We start from the raw sequence: 18354 nt of genomic DNA on the forward strand, positions 1-18354 counted from the left end.
GTATACCGGAAGTGATATCTTTTCTTAACGTTAAGAATTAACTGTCACACATACAATTGCTATTAGTGATGTGGTAACTAAATTTAGGATAGAGAGAATGTAACTTCCATGTTATACTCAACTGCACAAGTTAGTATTGCTCTGTATCTGTAAGTCTTACGTTCCCATTTCAAGATTTGTATATTTTCTCATAGATCTGTAATCGAATGCTTGCTGGCCGCTTGCTGATATTCATGGAGTCATATAAGCAATTTAAAGCTCTTTTAATTGCACTAAAACAATCTAGCAACTTCAAATTTTGCAGCTTTTATTTAAATATTCTTGGAACTACTCAGTTTACTCAGTATGACTGCTAGAAAATATGAAGTCTACAGCTTACAAGCTTGATACTCCAAGTATATAAATAAAGAACCTCCTAACTTTACTTCGAATTGTTATAGTACCTCTAAATCAATTTAGCTATATACTACTACTGCTATCAATAGACATTAATACTATAGAATCTACGAACTTTGCTTTTACTCCATTCAGGATAAATCGTGGCATATGCAGGAAGTTTTACCTAATTACCTTTATGTCTGAATGGACTACTCCACCCTTCTTCCATTGCAGGTACTACTACTCCAAATTCCACTACATGATTGATAATTTTAAGACTTTAACAGTATTGTATCATTTGTATGCAGGTAAGTACTGATTTTCATTAAAAATCGGGTAAGAATTTGTTTACTCCTGCTGTAATTCAATTCCCATGAGGGATTCACATCTTTAAGGTACCAACATGAAAGGTATTATTGTCTACAATATGATTTCATTAGTGGCATTTACAGCAAAAGAAAATATCAGTACAAACCTGGTAGAAGGCCTCTAGTATAATCCCTCTATACTCGACAGAGTTCATCGAAATGTAACACTTCAATAGATACCGGAGATCATTTGGCTCTTTTATACGGTTTGCTAGTATAACTTCCACCATTGAGCGCCTAAAATCTTCCCTTGGATCATGAGATGATTTCTCCATAGCAAGCATCAGAAGTAATTTTCTGTTGCTGCTGCTGCTAGGCCTGCTACTGCTACTGCTATTGCTAGTTGTAACATTTTGTACTACCTTCTTTTGCTTCCTTTTTCTTGCCTCCATTAATCTTCTTGCTTGCTCTTCCTCGTTTTCCTTAATCATTTGATCCAATCTCTCTTGGACCATGTGATGTGCGAGGGTTGAGATTGATGCAAACCTGTCTGACGATTCAGAGCTTTCACCACCTTCTGTTGATGTTCTGCAGTTAGTACAGCATAAAGCCCTGCACCCTCCTGTACCCTTAAACTTGTTGCTCCTCCTACCTTGCATTTTATTGTGAGACAACACTCTTTAAGTTTCTAAGTAGAGTATGATATTAATTACATAATTAGTGACTTAATTAGCAATATATGGCAAGTGGGGTCTGGCTAATTATGATTGTGTTCTGACTTCTGATTCTCAGGATATTGAAGAGTATCAGGATAGCATACAGGAAACATTGAATAATTTTATTTGCATGATTATATTATTGAACATTTGGGTATTATTTAATAATGTGATTATGATGTCTTGTTTACCTTTTAATGTGATTATCTGAACCTTTCTACCTTTACATTAGTTGGCACTTTGCTGGAAAAAAATTTGATCTACTGCTACTAGAACAGGGGACCATGTTTTAGTTTTCATCTTAGTAGGCTTGTAATGCTGAATATGATGGTTAAAGGTTAGGTTTGATTTACTTTACATGTCAATTTTCCATGCTTCATTAGTTTAATCTTGTTTTAGGTGATTGAATATAAGTGCTTGTGTATGTACTTATCATGGCTGGTACATTGTTTTGTGTGCTCGTTATGTTAGATGACCAACATATAATTGCTAGTCGTTTAAGGCTTCACTACCTGATAAAATCTCTAATGATTTAAGCTCGATGATCTTTAACTTATTTTTCTTTCGTTCTAAATCAAACTTACTTTTCCTAAACAACAAAATAACGATGAAGCACTAATTTTAGATCAAAACTTCCACTCTTCTATGCTTGTTAGAGTAAATTAAACCTAGGTGTCATACTGTCATATGATAGTAATTAGCATTCGCGGTTTTATTATTCCTTAATGAAAAATTGATAATGAACCACCAACTTTGGATCAAATAGTAATCTCCCATGCTCTATCTATTATTGGCTTACCTACAAAACTTTTGGTAGGTCAAATAGAGCACAATGCATAAGGGTGGGGGAGAGGGTGGTAGGCTTAAGAGGTTGCAGATTCATTGAAACAAGGCTTTTGCTTCTTGTTTTAGGAAACTTGAAACTAATCACATGCATAAAAAGCACTTGATATATATTAGCAACAAATCCTGTCAATAATTATCTAACTTTATCATAATCAGGTTGGATTCAGGTATTGAGAAAAAACCAAAAATGAAAAAAAAAAAGGGATAAATAAGCACCTGAAATTTTGAAGGCCAGGAGTAGGTGCAGATTCAATGAAACAGGACTTTCCTTATTTGATTAATTTGTTGAAACATAAACTAAGCTAAACTTTTCCTTAGAGATTAACCTATATATCATAGAGTTCTCTTCGCTTGACTTTCACTTATTTTACCTGAATTTATTAGCATTAAACTTATATTATTGAAATTTATTAATTACACACTTGTTTTTTTTGAACTCGGATTCATCTTAATAGAACTTATTAGCTGTGAACTTAAACTCTGAACTCATATAACGAAATATTTGAACTTATTACTTGTATTTGACATGCAATAATGAACTCTGAACTTATTAGCAGTGAACGACTTACATTATCCATATTCATTAGACCTAAAATAAGTGAAAATATGATGAGGATATCATAACCGATGCTAGTGAGTAATGATACTTAAGCCGCCTTACCTGAAAATAAAATAATTATAAGTACCTAGATCAAATTAATTATGAGAAATCTGACAAAAGAAGAAAAAACAGCTTGTAAATATACGTGCTTTAAGTGTTCTGGACAGCCAAAAAAAAAAAAAAAGAGTGGTGGATAATAAAGCCTAATTTTTTTGGGTTTAACATGAGTATAGTAGTTATAGACTTAGACTTCAGTGTTCAGTCTATAGCACAAGAAGAAGAAATACATGCAATTACAAAGTAGTTAGCATGTGATGTAATTAGTAAAGCCCTGATATCCCTCCTTTTTTGTTTGATTTGGTTCCCTAATTGAACATCATCTCTCCATAATTATAAACAATATTATCATAATCATCACCATCAGTGTAAGGTAGAGTGTCCTTCGTTAGCTAGGTACTCTACCTTCAATCTTTTATTGGTTGATAGGTCAAACCACGTACGCACGTCACACATGTATGTTTAAAGATCTATCGTTTCTTTCGTTTTGAAGCTTGATGGAGCATGTATGTCACCTAGGCCTGTACAAAACTATCCGAGAATCCGAAAATCCGAAAATCCGATCCGCAACCGATCCGAATTTTAGGATATCCGATCCGAAAAATCGGATATCGGATACGGATTCGGATACTGGTTTTCAAATTTTCGGATATCCGATATCCGAAAATTTTCGTGTATCGGATATCGGATATCGGATATCCGAACTAATATCCGAAATGAAAAGGGTAAATATTGATATCAGGAAATAAAAAAGCTGAAATTTTCTACTGTAAAACAAATTCACAAGTCACAACACCTTACTTACTTTCAATATCTCACTAAAAAAGAAAAACCCTAAATTCTTGCCCCCTCTCTATGTTCAGGCCGCCACCCAGCCTTCATAGGCTCATAGCCACCGGCCACCGTTCACGGCGTTCAACGTTCATAGGCCTTCACTCTATCACGACAAAGATCGTCTTCTACGCCCAACCTCCCTTAATTTTTTTTTTCATTTTCGATCTTCTCAAAGACGCCCAACCTCCCTTAATTTTATTTTTCATTTTCGATCTTCTTCTACTCGCATTTGCTCGGCAAATTGCCATTCTTTCGTCCTTAATTTCCAATATGTATGTCTATTTCATTGTTTGGAAGCTTATCATAATGAATAAAACTAAATTTGAAAACTTTGTCTTTTTTGCTCCTATTTGCTGCATCGTTGCAAAGTTGCTTACTGTTTGGAAGTTGATTTGGTTCTACACACAACCACCTTACATAATTTGGTTCTAGTTGTTGATAATTTTGATTTTTTGTTTGATTTTAGATCTACTAGTGTTTGTTGCGAGTTTTGATCTGTTTTTTTTTTTAATCTATTTGTGTTAATTTTCTGGTTTTCAATTTGGGAATTTTGATTTGTTATTTGATTTTCTGGTTTAGTATTTGAGGAGTTGTATGTCAAATTGGGCAATTAATACTTAGGTGGTCTTTTGGTAATTTAATTTGCAAAAAAAGACTACAATGCTCATATATATTGTACAGGAACGTCAGGAAGGCTTTATGTTACAAAATTGATATAATTAATGAGATTTATTAGATAAGCATAATCAACTTTTTAATATTATCGGATAATGGATATCCGAAATATCCGATCAGAATGATTTCGGATATCGGATATCGGATATCCGAAAATTTCGGATCGGATTCGGATATCAATTTTAGATATCCGAAGCTTCGGATATCCGATCCGAAATCCCATTTCGGATCGGATATCCGATCCTTGAACAGGCCTAATGTCACCTGGCTTAGTTGGAACCGTTTAAATATAAAGCATGTATTTGCATATACACTGTTGGAATTACCCAAATAATAATCATGATTGTAAATGATATGGAACTAGAATATAGTGAAATACAGAGTAAGAATCATTTTTATAATTACCAAAGTTGGGGAATCATATGAGTGGCGGAGCTATTAAGGGGCATGGGTGGCACCGGCCCCGCCATTATTTTTATTTTTTAAAAATTTTATTAAGTTAAAGTTGTAAATTTATAGGTTAAATACAATTTTAATGCAATAAATAACATCAAATTAGCTTTGTCATAGTGGTAATGCATTGAGTTTGATGAAAAGTCTTGGATTAAGTCTTTATACAAGCATTTTATTCATTTTTTTTTATTTAGTGTCCCTCCACCTTAAATATTCTACGTCCGCCAATTTTACAATTTCCACAAACCCCAAAATATATACAGCTAATGTAACATGTTCATCATCATCTCCTATAAATTAATTTCACAAGATTAAATTACAGGTTTGGTAGAATGGACGACAAGATTAGTAGTATAAGAGTCCAACCATTGATCTGCTTCAATGTATGTCATGGTAAGGAAAGGAGCCACTACACTTTCATTAAGCTTTTGCTCGTAAGCCACCCTTGCACTCATACTCGCGCCTGGTCCCGAACACATATATTCCCCATAGAACACCGTCCTGCAACATAACATTTTCCATTGGTATGTAGTGTTAGTCCAAGGGTAATTAAACATGTTACGTAGGTAGTTGTTTCCAAAAATAGCTAACAACTAAGTAGTCCCAACTAAAAAATCATACTAGTATTAAAAAAGCGAAAGAGATTGTTAATTAATAAACTTCTTACTGGTCATTATTGGGGTTGTTCAAGTCATTCCAACCCTCGGGGGCAATAATATCGGACATGGTGGTGTATGTAAAAAGTACACGTGAAAACGAACGCCATGCACGTCCAAGCCAAATTCTTCCAGTGCCTCCAATGCTACAATTGTAGAATACAAACCCCGAGTTTTCGTCTTGGGAAGCTCTTCCACTCGCTGTTACTACCCCGTTTATGTTTTTTTGGCCTGGTGGAACCGGGCTTGCTATGGAGATCATTGCGCAATTCTAAATAAATAAATGATTTTGAACGTAAATTAGATCATCTGTGAGTCGGTGCTCAATATATATTAGGAAAATAATTACAAAATCTAATTTAATTACATACTATCTCCGTTTCTAAAAGTTCTACTCACTTACTATTCATGTAGGTAAAATAAGATAACTTGACCGCGATTTATGACTTTTATGAATTAAAAAAAATTAGTATCAACTTTTTATGATTTTCGCTTTTGCATAGTTGAATATAATGATGGTCATAGATGAATGTTGAAGACCGTGCAAATGTTAAATTTTCAGGAACTAAGGGAGTATTTTTTTTCTTAGTGTGCATGTACATCAAGTTGTAGTTTGTTTTTCTTAGTGTGCATGTACATCAAGTTGTAGTTGGTGCCTTTAAGCGATAAGGTGGGATTGATTAAGTTGAAAGAGAATTATTAGGAAAAATAGTAGGTAGTGTTACGTTAGCAATATTAGGATGATAATTAGCAATTTATGCCTAATTGAAACAAACATAACCTCGTAGAATGATCTTCCATTGCCAAAGATGAAATCAATGGAACCTTGGATGTAGCAATCCTTGAAGTAATGGCGGCCTCGATCATCATGAAGTGTATCTTGTGCACCAAAAAAACCGCAACCCCAAAAGGCAGCTTGATCTCCTCCGACTCTAATAGCCACAGCTTGTGCTCCTACAGCACCAGGAGCAGGTATTGGAGCAACATTCTATACAATAATAAAACAACTTAATTGGTGTTAAACCCATGTACGTAAAATTGTAGCATAAGTTATTAAGGGTTGAGTGTATTATATATACTTCCTCTATTCTTTTTTACTTGACCTATTTCTTTTATCACGCTTGTCAATGCAAAACTTTAACAATCAATAACTTAAATTCTCCATAAGTAAAAATTATAAAAATTATATATTATGATAGTTCTTATTGAGACGAATAAAAAAAGATCATACATGCATATATTTTTCCTTACATATTATTCACAAAAAACGGTCAAAGGAGGGGTGGTGAATATATAGGGTAAAAGTCAAAGCGGGTTAAGTAATAAAGAACGGAGGAAGTATATATGCACAGTCTTACCATGAAACTAGTGTTCTTAGCGATGAAGTTAGAAGCAAAAACTTGAACTGAGCCACTAGAGAATGTGCCATGTGCAGAAGAAGCAGTATCATTCCATACAATGGCGGTCGAGGTGTACCCTTGCCCTTGGAAGGTGATGTTTGGTTTGTTTCTCGGAACCGTCACCTTTTCGCTGATCATTGTTCAATAACAACCCATCAACACGATAACTCAGCTAACCCTCCATTTTTATAAGTGTTCCAATTTGACTTTTGCATTACTAGTTCATGTGTAACACTTATAATTAAACATAGTGGTGTACTCGTTAGATTCTAGTCTTCTCAATGTATAGTTTCTTAATAACAACTTTTCATACTTTAACTTATTGTAAATTAAAAATGTTATACTGGTCAAAGTAAGGCGTTTACAAATATGTTGGTCAAATTAGGACACTTATTAAGGATAACAAAACTTTAAATATGTTGTTATGTGTTGCACCAAGCAACCACAACTGTATGACAAAATTGATGATAAAATAGTTTGAAAAACATAAAACTTACTAGTATAAGCCTGAGTTAATCCATATAATGATTCTTTTTTGGCTAAGAAGAGGGGCATCATCAACAGCAGATTGAACCGTTGTATAGTTACAACATCCTTTACTATCAACACATAAAATTGGCGTAGTATCCGTATCAGGAGGAGGAAAATCTGGTGGAAAATCATCACAAGTATTAACAGTCACATTTTGATTATGATCTTTGTGATGATGATGATGATTATTGTTATCGTTATGGTGATGATGACCATGATGTCCATGATGATGGTTATGATGGCTTGATTTCAAGCTAGGGTTGTATTTTTCGACGTGTTTGAAGGATGGTAGCAAGGGAGAATTAGTAAGGTAATTAGTCGTCGTTAAGGATAAACCAACAGAAATTAACAAGACAAATGATGCATATTTGAGGGTAATCATTTTTGTGATAATGTACGGAGAAGAAAGAAAATAATTTTGAAAATTGTACGTGATGGTATGCATTAATATTGATGGAAAATTTTGGATAAAGTTTACTATAATGAGATGCACTTGAAGTGTAAGCATTTTGTGACATGCCTTACAAATTACCCATGCATCCAATCCAATCTTATATACGTGATGGAATTTCTAAGCTACATACCAAATTTGTAAGCTGAAATTAATAACTCTTTGTTCTACCAATTAATACAATTATGGAGTATTAACTAAGATTTCTTACTACCCTAATAATTTAATTAGTGTTAAACACTTTTCTTGGTACAATTTAGTCATACTCTTCATGCTTCTTGGATATCAAATTAATTGGGGAGAAGCTTGGTCGTATGTTTGCTTAAAAACCGTGAAATCAACTTCAAAACCAATTTTTTAGTCCACTTCATGTTTGATTTTATGTTATTATCAAATTAAAGTCCCAATTTTCTAACAAAAATATATAAATATATTATCATTGGTCTTTCTTAAGATAAGATAGGGACCTCGCTATCAATAAGCTAGGAATAAACATAATTTGTTGCTCTAATTTATTTACATCTCTATACATAAGGCATACTTTCTGATTCTCGACCTTTTGTAGAAGTAGCTTAATGTAATTGATCGATGAAATTTTGAATCTTTCACGGAGTTTTCCAAAAGCGTTTATATTATCACTGAGGCTTACATACTTTAAAAAGTTACAAATGCATTTTCAAGACATTTATAATTTGTGTGTCGTCCTATCCCAAAAGTGTGAAAGACTAGAGGATTATATATGTTGAATTGAGGATCATACATACAACTATACAAGTATACAACCTTTAGTCAACTTCAATAACGAGGTAGAAGAGCTTAATTACCACTCTTCCAACTCCTCAATCATTATCTAAAAGGTTGGCCTTTGAAGGTATAAAAAAAAAAAAAAAAAAAAAAAACCTCATTCCTAACTATGCTTTACTCTTCACATCCTCTTCTAATACTATTGATTCACCATTAATGGTAGACATACTTTTTCATTGGAGATTATCCTCTATACTTGTAGTTTTACTTCGAAGAAACAAAATCTTGAAATTACTCTTATCTGATTGCTTTTGACTTGCTTGAAGATCATGCAAAGTTCACAATATATAGTTAACTAAACAATATTTACATATTTTTTAGATTGATTGAATGTTTATTAACTTCGTGGGTAATTATCATGGCCATAAGATTTTAAAGATCTATCATGAATTAACTATATCTAGAAGACTAGAAGTCTAATAAGGTTGAAAATGGCTTGCTGCATGCTTAAGAAGAGTAGATTGACGATTTGCCATATGAATTAGGACGTGATTGGCTACTTACAAAATAGCAAATATAACTTGATTGGCTATTGCAATTCTATTTTAATTTAAAGAAATCTATAATATTTTTGCTCACAAAGAAACCTATAATATAGTTTAGTTATAACTCAAGAGTAAACAAGTTATTATTAATTAATTTGATAAATGAGATGTTTACAAATACTATTAAGGATGAGTGAACCGCGACACTGTTTAATTGTATAGGTAAATGAGCCTTAAAATTTTGACCAATCTGGTTCTTATACCTAATGAACAAACTTTGACCAAGATTTGACAAGACTTTGACTAGGCTTGTCTGCAAAGTGTTTGAAAACTTATCGACTCATTGACACCCCTATATGATCGATCCGCATTCTCAAATTCTTATTCATATTATAATGCACGAGTACATTCTAATTTTACAATTGGTCAATCAGTCTAATTCGCTTACCCGTATGACCCTCGTACCGCATCGAATTTACAACGGTTGCACTAAATATTTGGGCTCGGTCAACACAAGTCACAAACAATTCCACCAACAACGACCCTCTTTCACTCACTTGCGTAGTTGCACTTGCGGGCGGAAACCTCGAAGCCGCAAATCTACCCTCTTCACCAACCTTTTTCCCTCTTATATTAGGAGAGAGAAAACTCAGAATATTGCTTATTTTCTTGTTAATCAAGTGAACTCAAAATACTCAATTCAATTCTCAGAAATCAATCCAATCAAACCCTAACAATGGCGGCAGTAGCAGTTGCTAACGGCAATAACTCCGCCGGAAAATCAACTCCGGTTGCCGGAAGATTCTCGAATGTTTACAGTGAACTTCAGAGGAGTCGCATCGATCACTCTCTTCCTCTTCCTAGTGTTCTCACTGGAAACTTCACCGTCGTTAATGGTCCCAACAGTTCTGCTGCCGGAAATCCTGGTTTTTTTTTCTCTCTTTAACTTTTGATCTTGATTAATTCGAAGTTTATCAAATTATTGATTGTCTTTTTAATTTTTTTTTTGTGAATTTTTGTTTCGTATTGATTAAGGTTATGATTTTTGTTGCATAGATCGATTAAATAGGAATTGTAGGATGATGAAATTTGATCATATTTTGAATGCTTGAAGTTTTGACACTTTTACCTAATCGAGTGAACTGAAGGATTCGATTTTATTATGATTTGAATGTTTAGTTGTGAGAATTTAATCTGGAAAGTGTTGGATCCGAAGTTTTCTCTATAATGTCTGATATTTAAATTTTTAATTTTTTTGGATCCGTTTGTTTGATTGGGAATATTCTGGTAAAGTTTTTTGCTTTAAAACTTTCTGAGAATATTTGATGTGGATTTAACTGTATAATGTAATACTTTCAATTATTGCAGGTGTCATGTGGATTTCAATCGATGAATTAATTTTAGATTCTTGATAAAGTGTGAAACTTTTTGTGTTTTTGAGTTCAATGTGCACAAAATAAAGTTCAACTATTTGGAGGAATGAATGTGTTACATTGTTGATTCTTTAATTTTTAAGGAGCATGGTTGTGATTATATTGTGTGTGTTCGTAGATGAGATCGCGAAGCTTTTTCCTAGCTTGTTTGGACAACCATCATCGGTAATGGTACCGAGTGACACTGAGGGACTGGCATCAGACCAGAAGCTAAAAATTGGTGTTGTGTTGTCTGGGGGACAAGCACCAGGAGGTCACAATGTCATTTGTGGGATTTTTGGTATGTGGCTCACCTTTTTAGAATAATGCATTACTTCAGCATTTTATTGGATTTTTATTTGATCAAGCGAAATTTAGTGATGTTATTGATTGATTTGCTTTCGTATGTGTGTATGCTTGTTATTTGGTGGCAGATTATTTGCAAGCTCGTGCTAAGGGCAGTGTAATGTATGGATTCAGGGGTGGTCCTGCTGGGATCATGAAGGGCAAATATGTAGAGTTGACCTGGGACTTTGTCCATCCTTACAGAAATCAGGTAAGGTTTTGTTGAGGATTGCTAGTGATTACAGTGGGCTAAATTTTGAAAGTAATTTTTTGTTTGGTTCAGTTAGCAATCAACTTTGGATAGAAATTGGGTAGCTTGTGTTTTTTTTGTTGGTAATATTTTCACTGTTATGTGTTACATATGATCGTCTAAGGTAGTAAAACTTTTTGTCTAACCTAGTTTTCCAAATTGTTCACCAGCCTATAACTCACAATGAATTGCTAACAATCTAACATTGTATAACTGATACGTGTAATCCATAATCTTCTATGGTAGTTACAACTTAGAAGCTCCTGTTTGTTAAACTTAGTTTGTAGAATTGTTCCAACCTACAACTTGCTATGAACTCCTAACATTGTCTCAAAAGTCAATTCCCATACAACTGGTGTTCCCTAGAAACAACAAATTCTAAGACATGGAAAGACAGTTGAATAATGGGGGCTCATTGGGCTTATATGTCTTGTAAGTGTAATGTCATTATGTTGCAGTTCTTGTTTGATAGTTGTTCCACATGTATTTCATTCCATGGCCAAAACACAAAGGCTGGAAAAAAATTAGCTCAATGAGATTCAGCAGTTTCTTTGTCCTTTTTCTTCTTCCTTTTTTAATTTTTATTTTTTATTTTATATATATATTTCTTGAGCTTTTATTGGAGGGAGAATTCTTGCTACTTAAGTACTCAATACAAAGAAAAGAGCTTTTATTGTAAGATGAGTTTTCCAAGCAAGAAAACCCAAAATAAGTTTGTCAAGAATGTAGGTCATTTAATCACCTGGAGCAATAAAAGGTCTACAGAATATGTGCTAATTGCTAACATACAATGTGCCTGCGAGGTATTTGGGTTAGTCTTATGATAGCACTAAGCTATTACGCAACCATTTGCAACCAAATATAATAGAGGAGTTGGAAATGAGGAAACCCTTTCCAGATATGCATGTTGCTCTCATTATATACTTCCTCTATTTCTTTTTACTTCACTTTTTACTTCATGCTTGCCAATACATTATTTCAACTATTAATATCTTTAATTGTCAATTTGTAAATTTGATATTATGAAAGTATAAATTAAGGCAAATCTAACAAGATCCCACATGAATCTATTTTTTTTAATAATAAATCATCAGAGCTAGTCATGGTTGAGATGTGCTTTGTGCATTAGTTAAAGTGTTGCAAGTAAAAAGAATCAGAGGAATATATTTATAAATTAAATTAAATTATTTTTATTTTAATGTTGGTATTTTATCAGCATCATTAATTTTTTGTTCAGGGTGGATTTGACATGATTTGTAGTGGTAGAGACAAGATTGAAACTCCAGAACAGGCAAGTAGCTCCTATTTCTTCTTTGCACTTCCCATCCTTACCTGTTGGCTTGCTGTTTCATTCTGAATACTGACTATTTGGTAACGATTTGGGTGATTGCAGTTCAAACAAGCAGAAGAGACAGCAGTGAAACTAGATTTAGATGGGCTTGTTGTTATTGGTGGAGATGACTCAAATACTAATGCTTGTCTTCTTGCTGAGAACTTCAGGTATAGAAATAAATTGTAGTTATGAGTTATGCTTGTGTTGGCTCTGTTAGGATCAATTTATTACAGCCATGACCTAGTAAAACAAGCCAACTTCTTGTTGATAGTTGCAGCAATTGTTTATTATGCCAGACAGTTTGGTTTCTAACTGGAATATAATTGTATCCTGTAAACCTTTTCTTTTGGTGTATTGAACAGGAGTAAAAATTTGAAGACTCGTGTCATTGGCTGCCCAAAGACCATTGATGGTGATTTGAAATCCAAAGAAGTCCCAATAAGTTTTGGGTTTGATACTGCTTGCAAGGTGAGATTTAGGCTGCAAGAAACACTTTTATTTCTTCCTTAGTTACCCCATTGTCTTTAGCAAGTTCAGACTGAGGATTATGGTGCAATATATCTTTTGGTGTTTACATTTATACAACATTACTCTATGCAGATTTATGCTGAAATGATTGGAAATGTTATGATTGACGCTCGTTCAACTGGAAAGTACTATCACTGTAAGTACAAGGATAACAAGATCATTTCTCTGTTTGATGTTTCTTTTCTACCTTGTATGTAGGTCATTGACTTGTCTGGTGACACACTGCAAGAACATGTCTAATTTTGAATATATTTTTTCTTTTGTGCATATCCAGTTGTGCGGCTGATGGGTCGTGCAGCTTCACACATCACCTTGGAGTGTGCTCTGCAGACTCACCCAAACATTTCTCTTATTGGAGAAGAGGTACCTTACTATCAGTTGACTTTTAAATTCTGTTAAATTAAGTGCTTATTGTTGTTGCAGCACATAATGTTGTGTGAAATTTAAGCTCTATATTTCTTTCTAGATAAAGTAACATCCAAATTTCATACTTTAATAGTTTCAATGTTTTGGTACCAAACAGGCCCAATTGACCCCCCCCCCCCCCCCAAAAAAACCTGGAATGTTTCCATGTCAAGAATTGTGTCCTAACTTAATATTTTACTGCAGGTTTATGCCAAGAAACAGACCTTGAAAAATGTGACAGACTACATGGTAGACATAATCTGCAAAAGGGCTGAACGTGGCTACAATTACGGTGTCATATTGATACCAGAAGGCTTGATTGATTTTATCCCTGAGGTACAAAGCTAGTCTGTTAGGAGTTGCTCTATACTCTGTTAGGAGTTTCTCTATACTCTGTTAGGGTAGTATAACATTCCTTATCAGTCGCATTTCCTAGAGTCCTAGTAGTAATTCTTTGTTTTCGTGAATTTACAGGTTCAAAAGCTTATTGGTGAGCTAAATGAGATATTGGCCCATGAAGCTGTCGATGAAGCTGGTCTATGGAAGAAGAAATTGACATCTCAGTCTTTGGAACTTTTTGAATTTTTACCACAAGCCATTCAGGAGCAACTAATGCTTGAGAGAGATCCTCATGGAAATGTCCAGGTTAGTGAATCTCCTCATAGGTCATATGTTGATGGAATTGCCAATTTCTGCCATTCGCGTGCAGTGAATTTATTCTGGTTGCTTTTGTTGTAGGTTGCCAAAATAGAAACAGAAAAGATGCTTATCCAGATGGTTGAGACTGAGCTTGAGAAGAGGAGGGAACAAGGTGTATACAAGGGGGATTTCAAAGGGCAATCTCACTTTTTCGGGTAATTATCACTAAGCCAGCATGGAATTTATTTCTAGTACTCATTGATTTTACTAAGTTTTGACAAATTAGGGGTAGATGATAGCGATGTTCTAGTCACATCTTGACTATGAGAAACTCATTGCACATAATTTGCATCACTTTCTTGTTCCTTTGGGTTCTTATCCATCCTTTTACATGCCAATCGCTGAATATGCATGTACAATAACCCTTCTTATTTGATTATAGAGCGATATTATGTATGAGAACTGGACTATCAGTTAAAGAGAATGAACATGAAGACAGAAGAGTTTCTGGCTTTTATGCAGTGCTTGCGTTTGAATACAGCATTACGTGTATGGTCATATTTAATATCATGGGTAACTTGAAGTAGCCACCATTACAAATGCACACCATGATCCCAGAAATAATATAGTGCTCGAAGAAAAACATATCATTTCTAAGAAAAAAAACATGCATCATCTTAAATTCATAAAAATAAAAAAAAAATTAAATAAATAAATAAATAAATAAAAAACATACAAATCAGAATAAAGCAACATCCATGCGTTTCAAAATTAAATTGCATGAACGTATGAACTAAAGAACATGCAGTTATAAAGAAAGGTCCTTAACTGAAGCTTTACCTATATCATGCTCACGAGAGTGCAGTATCTTAATAGCAAAACCAAGTGTTACATTTATTATAAAATAGAGAGAATTGTAGAGTCAGTATGGTTTACTTCTCTAGTTCTCTCCCTGTGTGATTGAGAGTTTGAGACAGACATAAAGTTGACAAATCTAGCCTCTTGGTGTCATTAGTGATGAGAATATATTCCACTTGAGAAATTAGAGTTTGGATACTGTGGCGGTGAGAAGTGTTGGCTAATGCTTTTCTCATGAAGTATAGTTGGCAAGTTGGATGTGTAGATGACATTAATATGCATTTTACATTTTAGCCGTCTTAATAGCCTTGTCAAAGTTGATAATAAATTTTAATTAAACTGTAGCACAACGGCGGAAGAGGGGTGATTTATTACCTTGCTTGCATATTTAGTACCATATCTTACTAAAGGTTTTCTTATTGTATACAGATATGAGGGAAGATGTGGTTTGCCCACCAATTTTGATTCTTCATATTGTTATGCTTTGGGATATGCTGCTGGAGCTCTACTTCATGCTGGAAGGACTGGACTGATATCATCAGTATGCTATTCTTATATGATATTAACTGACAAATTTTGACACAGACTATTATATTTTAAAAGTTATAATAATCACAAGTTTTTTCTTGTCCATATTACCTGAAGTGCCATATCTTTGTACTGGTCTCTGTGCTTACATAGGCTGATAACAATAGGCTAACCATGTAAATTGAATGACAAATCAACAATAGCTCAGTTCTGCTTCAAATTTTAATTTTTTCGATTGTTCTGTAAACCCATTAAAAGTAAATGCATCATTTACTTTTTGTTGTGCATGCCTATATGTTTGTGCCTTACTTGTCTTTTCCTTTGTAGGTGGGAAACCTTGATGCACCTGTTGAGGACTGGACTGTTGGTGGGACAGCATTGACTTCCCTAATGGATGTGGAGAGGAGACATGGTACATTTGTTTTACTTTCATTGCTTTTTATATTACAATAATACTAGATTTGAGCTAAAAAATTCCCAGGCAAAGAAAGTAACAACCTCAAAGATTGTGCTAAAAGATTTGTTGTATTAGCAAAAATTTTAGCAAACTTTAAGCCATCTCTTTAAGGGGTCGTAAATTCTCCAAATAAAGGGGAAGAAGGGAACCAGCATGTTCACCTTCCCAAACCCTGCACCTGTCCTGGGTTGTTATACGGTCATACACAATTGTGAATTTCTCAATGACGAGACAGTAGTTTGCGTACAATGTTTTTTCAGTCATGTAACTTATGGGACTATGGGAGTACTTGGTTGGTATCAGTTTCTTTGTTGAAATCCCCAAATGTTGCATATCATGCTTTATTTTTAATCACACTCTTCCCTTTTTTTAAAAATAAAAAATAAAAAATCATCCCTCATAAATCCACAATCAGCGTCCAACCTTATTTACAAATGCTTCTTCAATTTTCTCATAATTGCTGTTTATGAAAATAAAATTATAACAGACATTGATTCTGTATCTCTGATTGCAGGTAAGTTCAAGCCAGTAATCAAGAAGGCTATGGTAGAACTCGAAGGTATGTGTTCTTAATATGCATATCTTACTTTATACTTTCAGTGGAGTTTCTTATAGATGCTTTCTACATTCTCAGTGAATTCCAGTACTTTATGTGAAATGATCGATATTTCCTTTCTTATTGTAGGTGCACCATTTAAGAAGTTTGTATCTGTGCGAGATGACTGGGCCATCAACAACCGGTACATTAGTCCTGGTAAGTTGTGAACTTGTGAATGTGAAATATGATTATTATCATGACTGTCCTAAGATATTAGTGCAAGCGCTCATTGCCTTTATCAAGTGTGTTATCATGTTCTAAATATTTTCCATCATATAGGTCCTATTCAATTCGTCGGTCCTACATCAAATGCCGTCTGTCATACCCTGCTTTTGGAGCTCGGAGCTCAAGTCTAGGGAATTTTTTTCCGGTATGTTAGGCTTCTAGGACTTTCGACTCAAGTAAAGCTTTATAGTGCCTGATCTGTGTGCATTTTGGTCATTCACAAAAATGGTATTCAAAGCTGTGCCTTGCACAAGTATTTCAACTTGATACGTGGTCATGACTAGGTTTTTAGATTTATTTTTTATTTGAGTTCATTAGCATTGGTGACCAGACTTGTATGATTAGATAATTAGATGTGCTTCGCTCTTCTTTGGAAATATGCGTAGAATAATCAAGTCGCATGTCCTGGTGGATTTTAGTAACACTATACATGTTTTGTGTACCAAACTTGCGGGATTATATTTGAGAAGATTTACTCATAAGAAATTAAGAATGGAGCTGTCCACTGAATGTTGGGTGTTTCTTATGTTGGCAATGTCCAATTTTTAATACACCCTTAAATCATTTGTTACAATTGAAGAACTTTTATAAACGGGAAGTTTTTAATATAATAGGCAAACAATAGTTACACTTCATTTTTTCACCTAAAGTAACTTTAAAATGTAATTGTCTTCTCCTTTGCTCACTCCCCTGGGCTCTTAAGCAATATTCTAACTTCTCTTAGATTGACGATTAGTCAAATGAATTTAATTAGTTCGATAAACTTCTTGGCTAACTTCGATACAATTAGTACGTCTACCTTAATTTCAGAAACCATTGCTTGCTCTCCCGATCTTAACAATATGATTAGCTCACGATCCAATCTCGGAGTCTTCTAATTTCGAGGCCTTCTAATCTCAAAGGTTGTGTGACATTTTTCCATGTAGTGTGAGACAAGCACTTTGATTTATTTCCATAGGAAACAATTGCAATTCCTTTCATGAACATTGTTGCTTGGGTTTGTCTGTTGTCAGCTTGACATCCCCTGAATTTCTTCTTTGTTACCAACAATTCATAAAGGCCCAAACAAATAACAATCCACCTTTTTTTTTTTTTTTTTTTTCAGAACAATGTACTTTAAAAATAAAATAGTTAGGGGCCAATTTCTCATTTAGGTGGTGTTAGTGTGTTACTGCAACAGTAAGAATTTTGTGCACTCTGTAAATCAGAGGTTTTCGCTAAGTGGTAAGACTTTGAATGGTTTGAAGTGAAAAATATACATGCTAAGTTTTATTTTAATTCACTTTTATCCTCCAAAATATTGATTAAGGCTAATGAAGGTCATAAGAGATAGAAAAGCAATGGTCATAGGTTAGGAAAGATAAAACACGTGAATCATTTTAGTACAACCGTATAACTGTATAAGTGATTACATTCAAAATACTTGTAGGGTTGTAGCACATTATGGCATGAGAAAATCTCATACCATGTGACACAAATCGTCATCTCATTTAATCTTATAAACACTACGTAAATTAATTGTCATAATAGATAAAACAAACGTACACACTACTTATTCGATCCAAATTCATTGTGTAACCT

At 34.0% G+C, this 18354-nt stretch overlaps 2 protein-coding genes across 2 annotated transcripts; one reads left to right on the plus strand and one right to left on the minus strand.

The window, feature by feature from the left end:
- Positions 1-4877: 4877 nt before the first annotated feature.
- Positions 4878-7837, minus strand: LOC145612315 (putative pectinesterase 8). The gene is made up of 5 exons (XM_081667684.1): positions 7422-7837; positions 6883-7054; positions 6306-6512; positions 5536-5795; positions 4878-5369 (listed from the first exon to the last, which is right to left on the minus strand). Exons 1-5 carry the CDS (start codon positions 7835-7837, stop codon positions 5180-5182), a joined length of 1245 nt encoding a protein of 414 aa, XP_081523810.1. The 3' UTR covers positions 4878-5179.
- Positions 7838-9758: 1921 nt separating this feature from the next.
- On the plus strand, positions 9759-17294 carry LOC145611203 (pyrophosphate--fructose 6-phosphate 1-phosphotransferase subunit beta-like). The gene is made up of 16 exons (XM_081666495.1): positions 9759-10121; positions 10747-10908; positions 11042-11163; positions 12440-12493; positions 12596-12702; positions 12898-13003; positions 13136-13199; positions 13338-13426; positions 13673-13804; positions 13943-14113; positions 14207-14322; positions 15395-15506; positions 15821-15905; positions 16465-16509; positions 16636-16704; positions 16828-17294. Exons 1-16 carry the CDS (start codon positions 9932-9934, stop codon positions 16902-16904), a joined length of 1701 nt encoding a protein of 566 aa, XP_081522621.1. The 5' UTR covers positions 9759-9931; the 3' UTR covers positions 16905-17294.
- The last annotated feature ends 1060 nt before the right edge of the window (positions 17295-18354 follow it).

This window comes from Chenopodium album, chromosome 24 (genome assembly GCF_948465745.1).
Source record: "Chenopodium album chromosome 24, dcCheAlbu1.1, whole genome shotgun sequence".
Classification (NCBI taxonomy): domain Eukaryota; kingdom Viridiplantae; phylum Streptophyta; class Magnoliopsida; order Caryophyllales; family Amaranthaceae; genus Chenopodium; species Chenopodium album.

Excerpts from the sequence above, each read along its gene's own strand:
- LOC145612315 (XM_081667684.1), bottom strand. The coding sequence starts at position 7,837 with ATGATTACCCTCAAATATGCATCATTTGTCTTGTTAATTTCTGTTGGT. Across the intron at positions 7,055-7,421 it reads ATTAACTCAGGCTTATACTA|CGAAAAGGTGACGGTTCCGA; the intron begins GTAAGTTTTATG and ends AACAATGATCAG. Across the intron at positions 6,513-6,882 it reads CTAAGAACACTAGTTTCATG|AATGTTGCTCCAATACCTGC; the intron begins GTAAGACTGTGC and ends ATTATTGTATAG.
- LOC145611203 (XM_081666495.1), top strand. The coding sequence starts at position 9,932 with ATGGCGGCAGTAGCAGTTGCTAACGGCAATAACTCCGCCGGAAAATCA. Across the intron at positions 16,510-16,635 it reads GGCTATGGTAGAACTCGAAG|GTGCACCATTTAAGAAGTTT; the intron begins GTATGTGTTCTT and ends TTCTTATTGTAG. Across the intron at positions 16,705-16,827 it reads CAACCGGTACATTAGTCCTG|GTCCTATTCAATTCGTCGGT; the intron begins GTAAGTTGTGAA and ends TCCATCATATAG.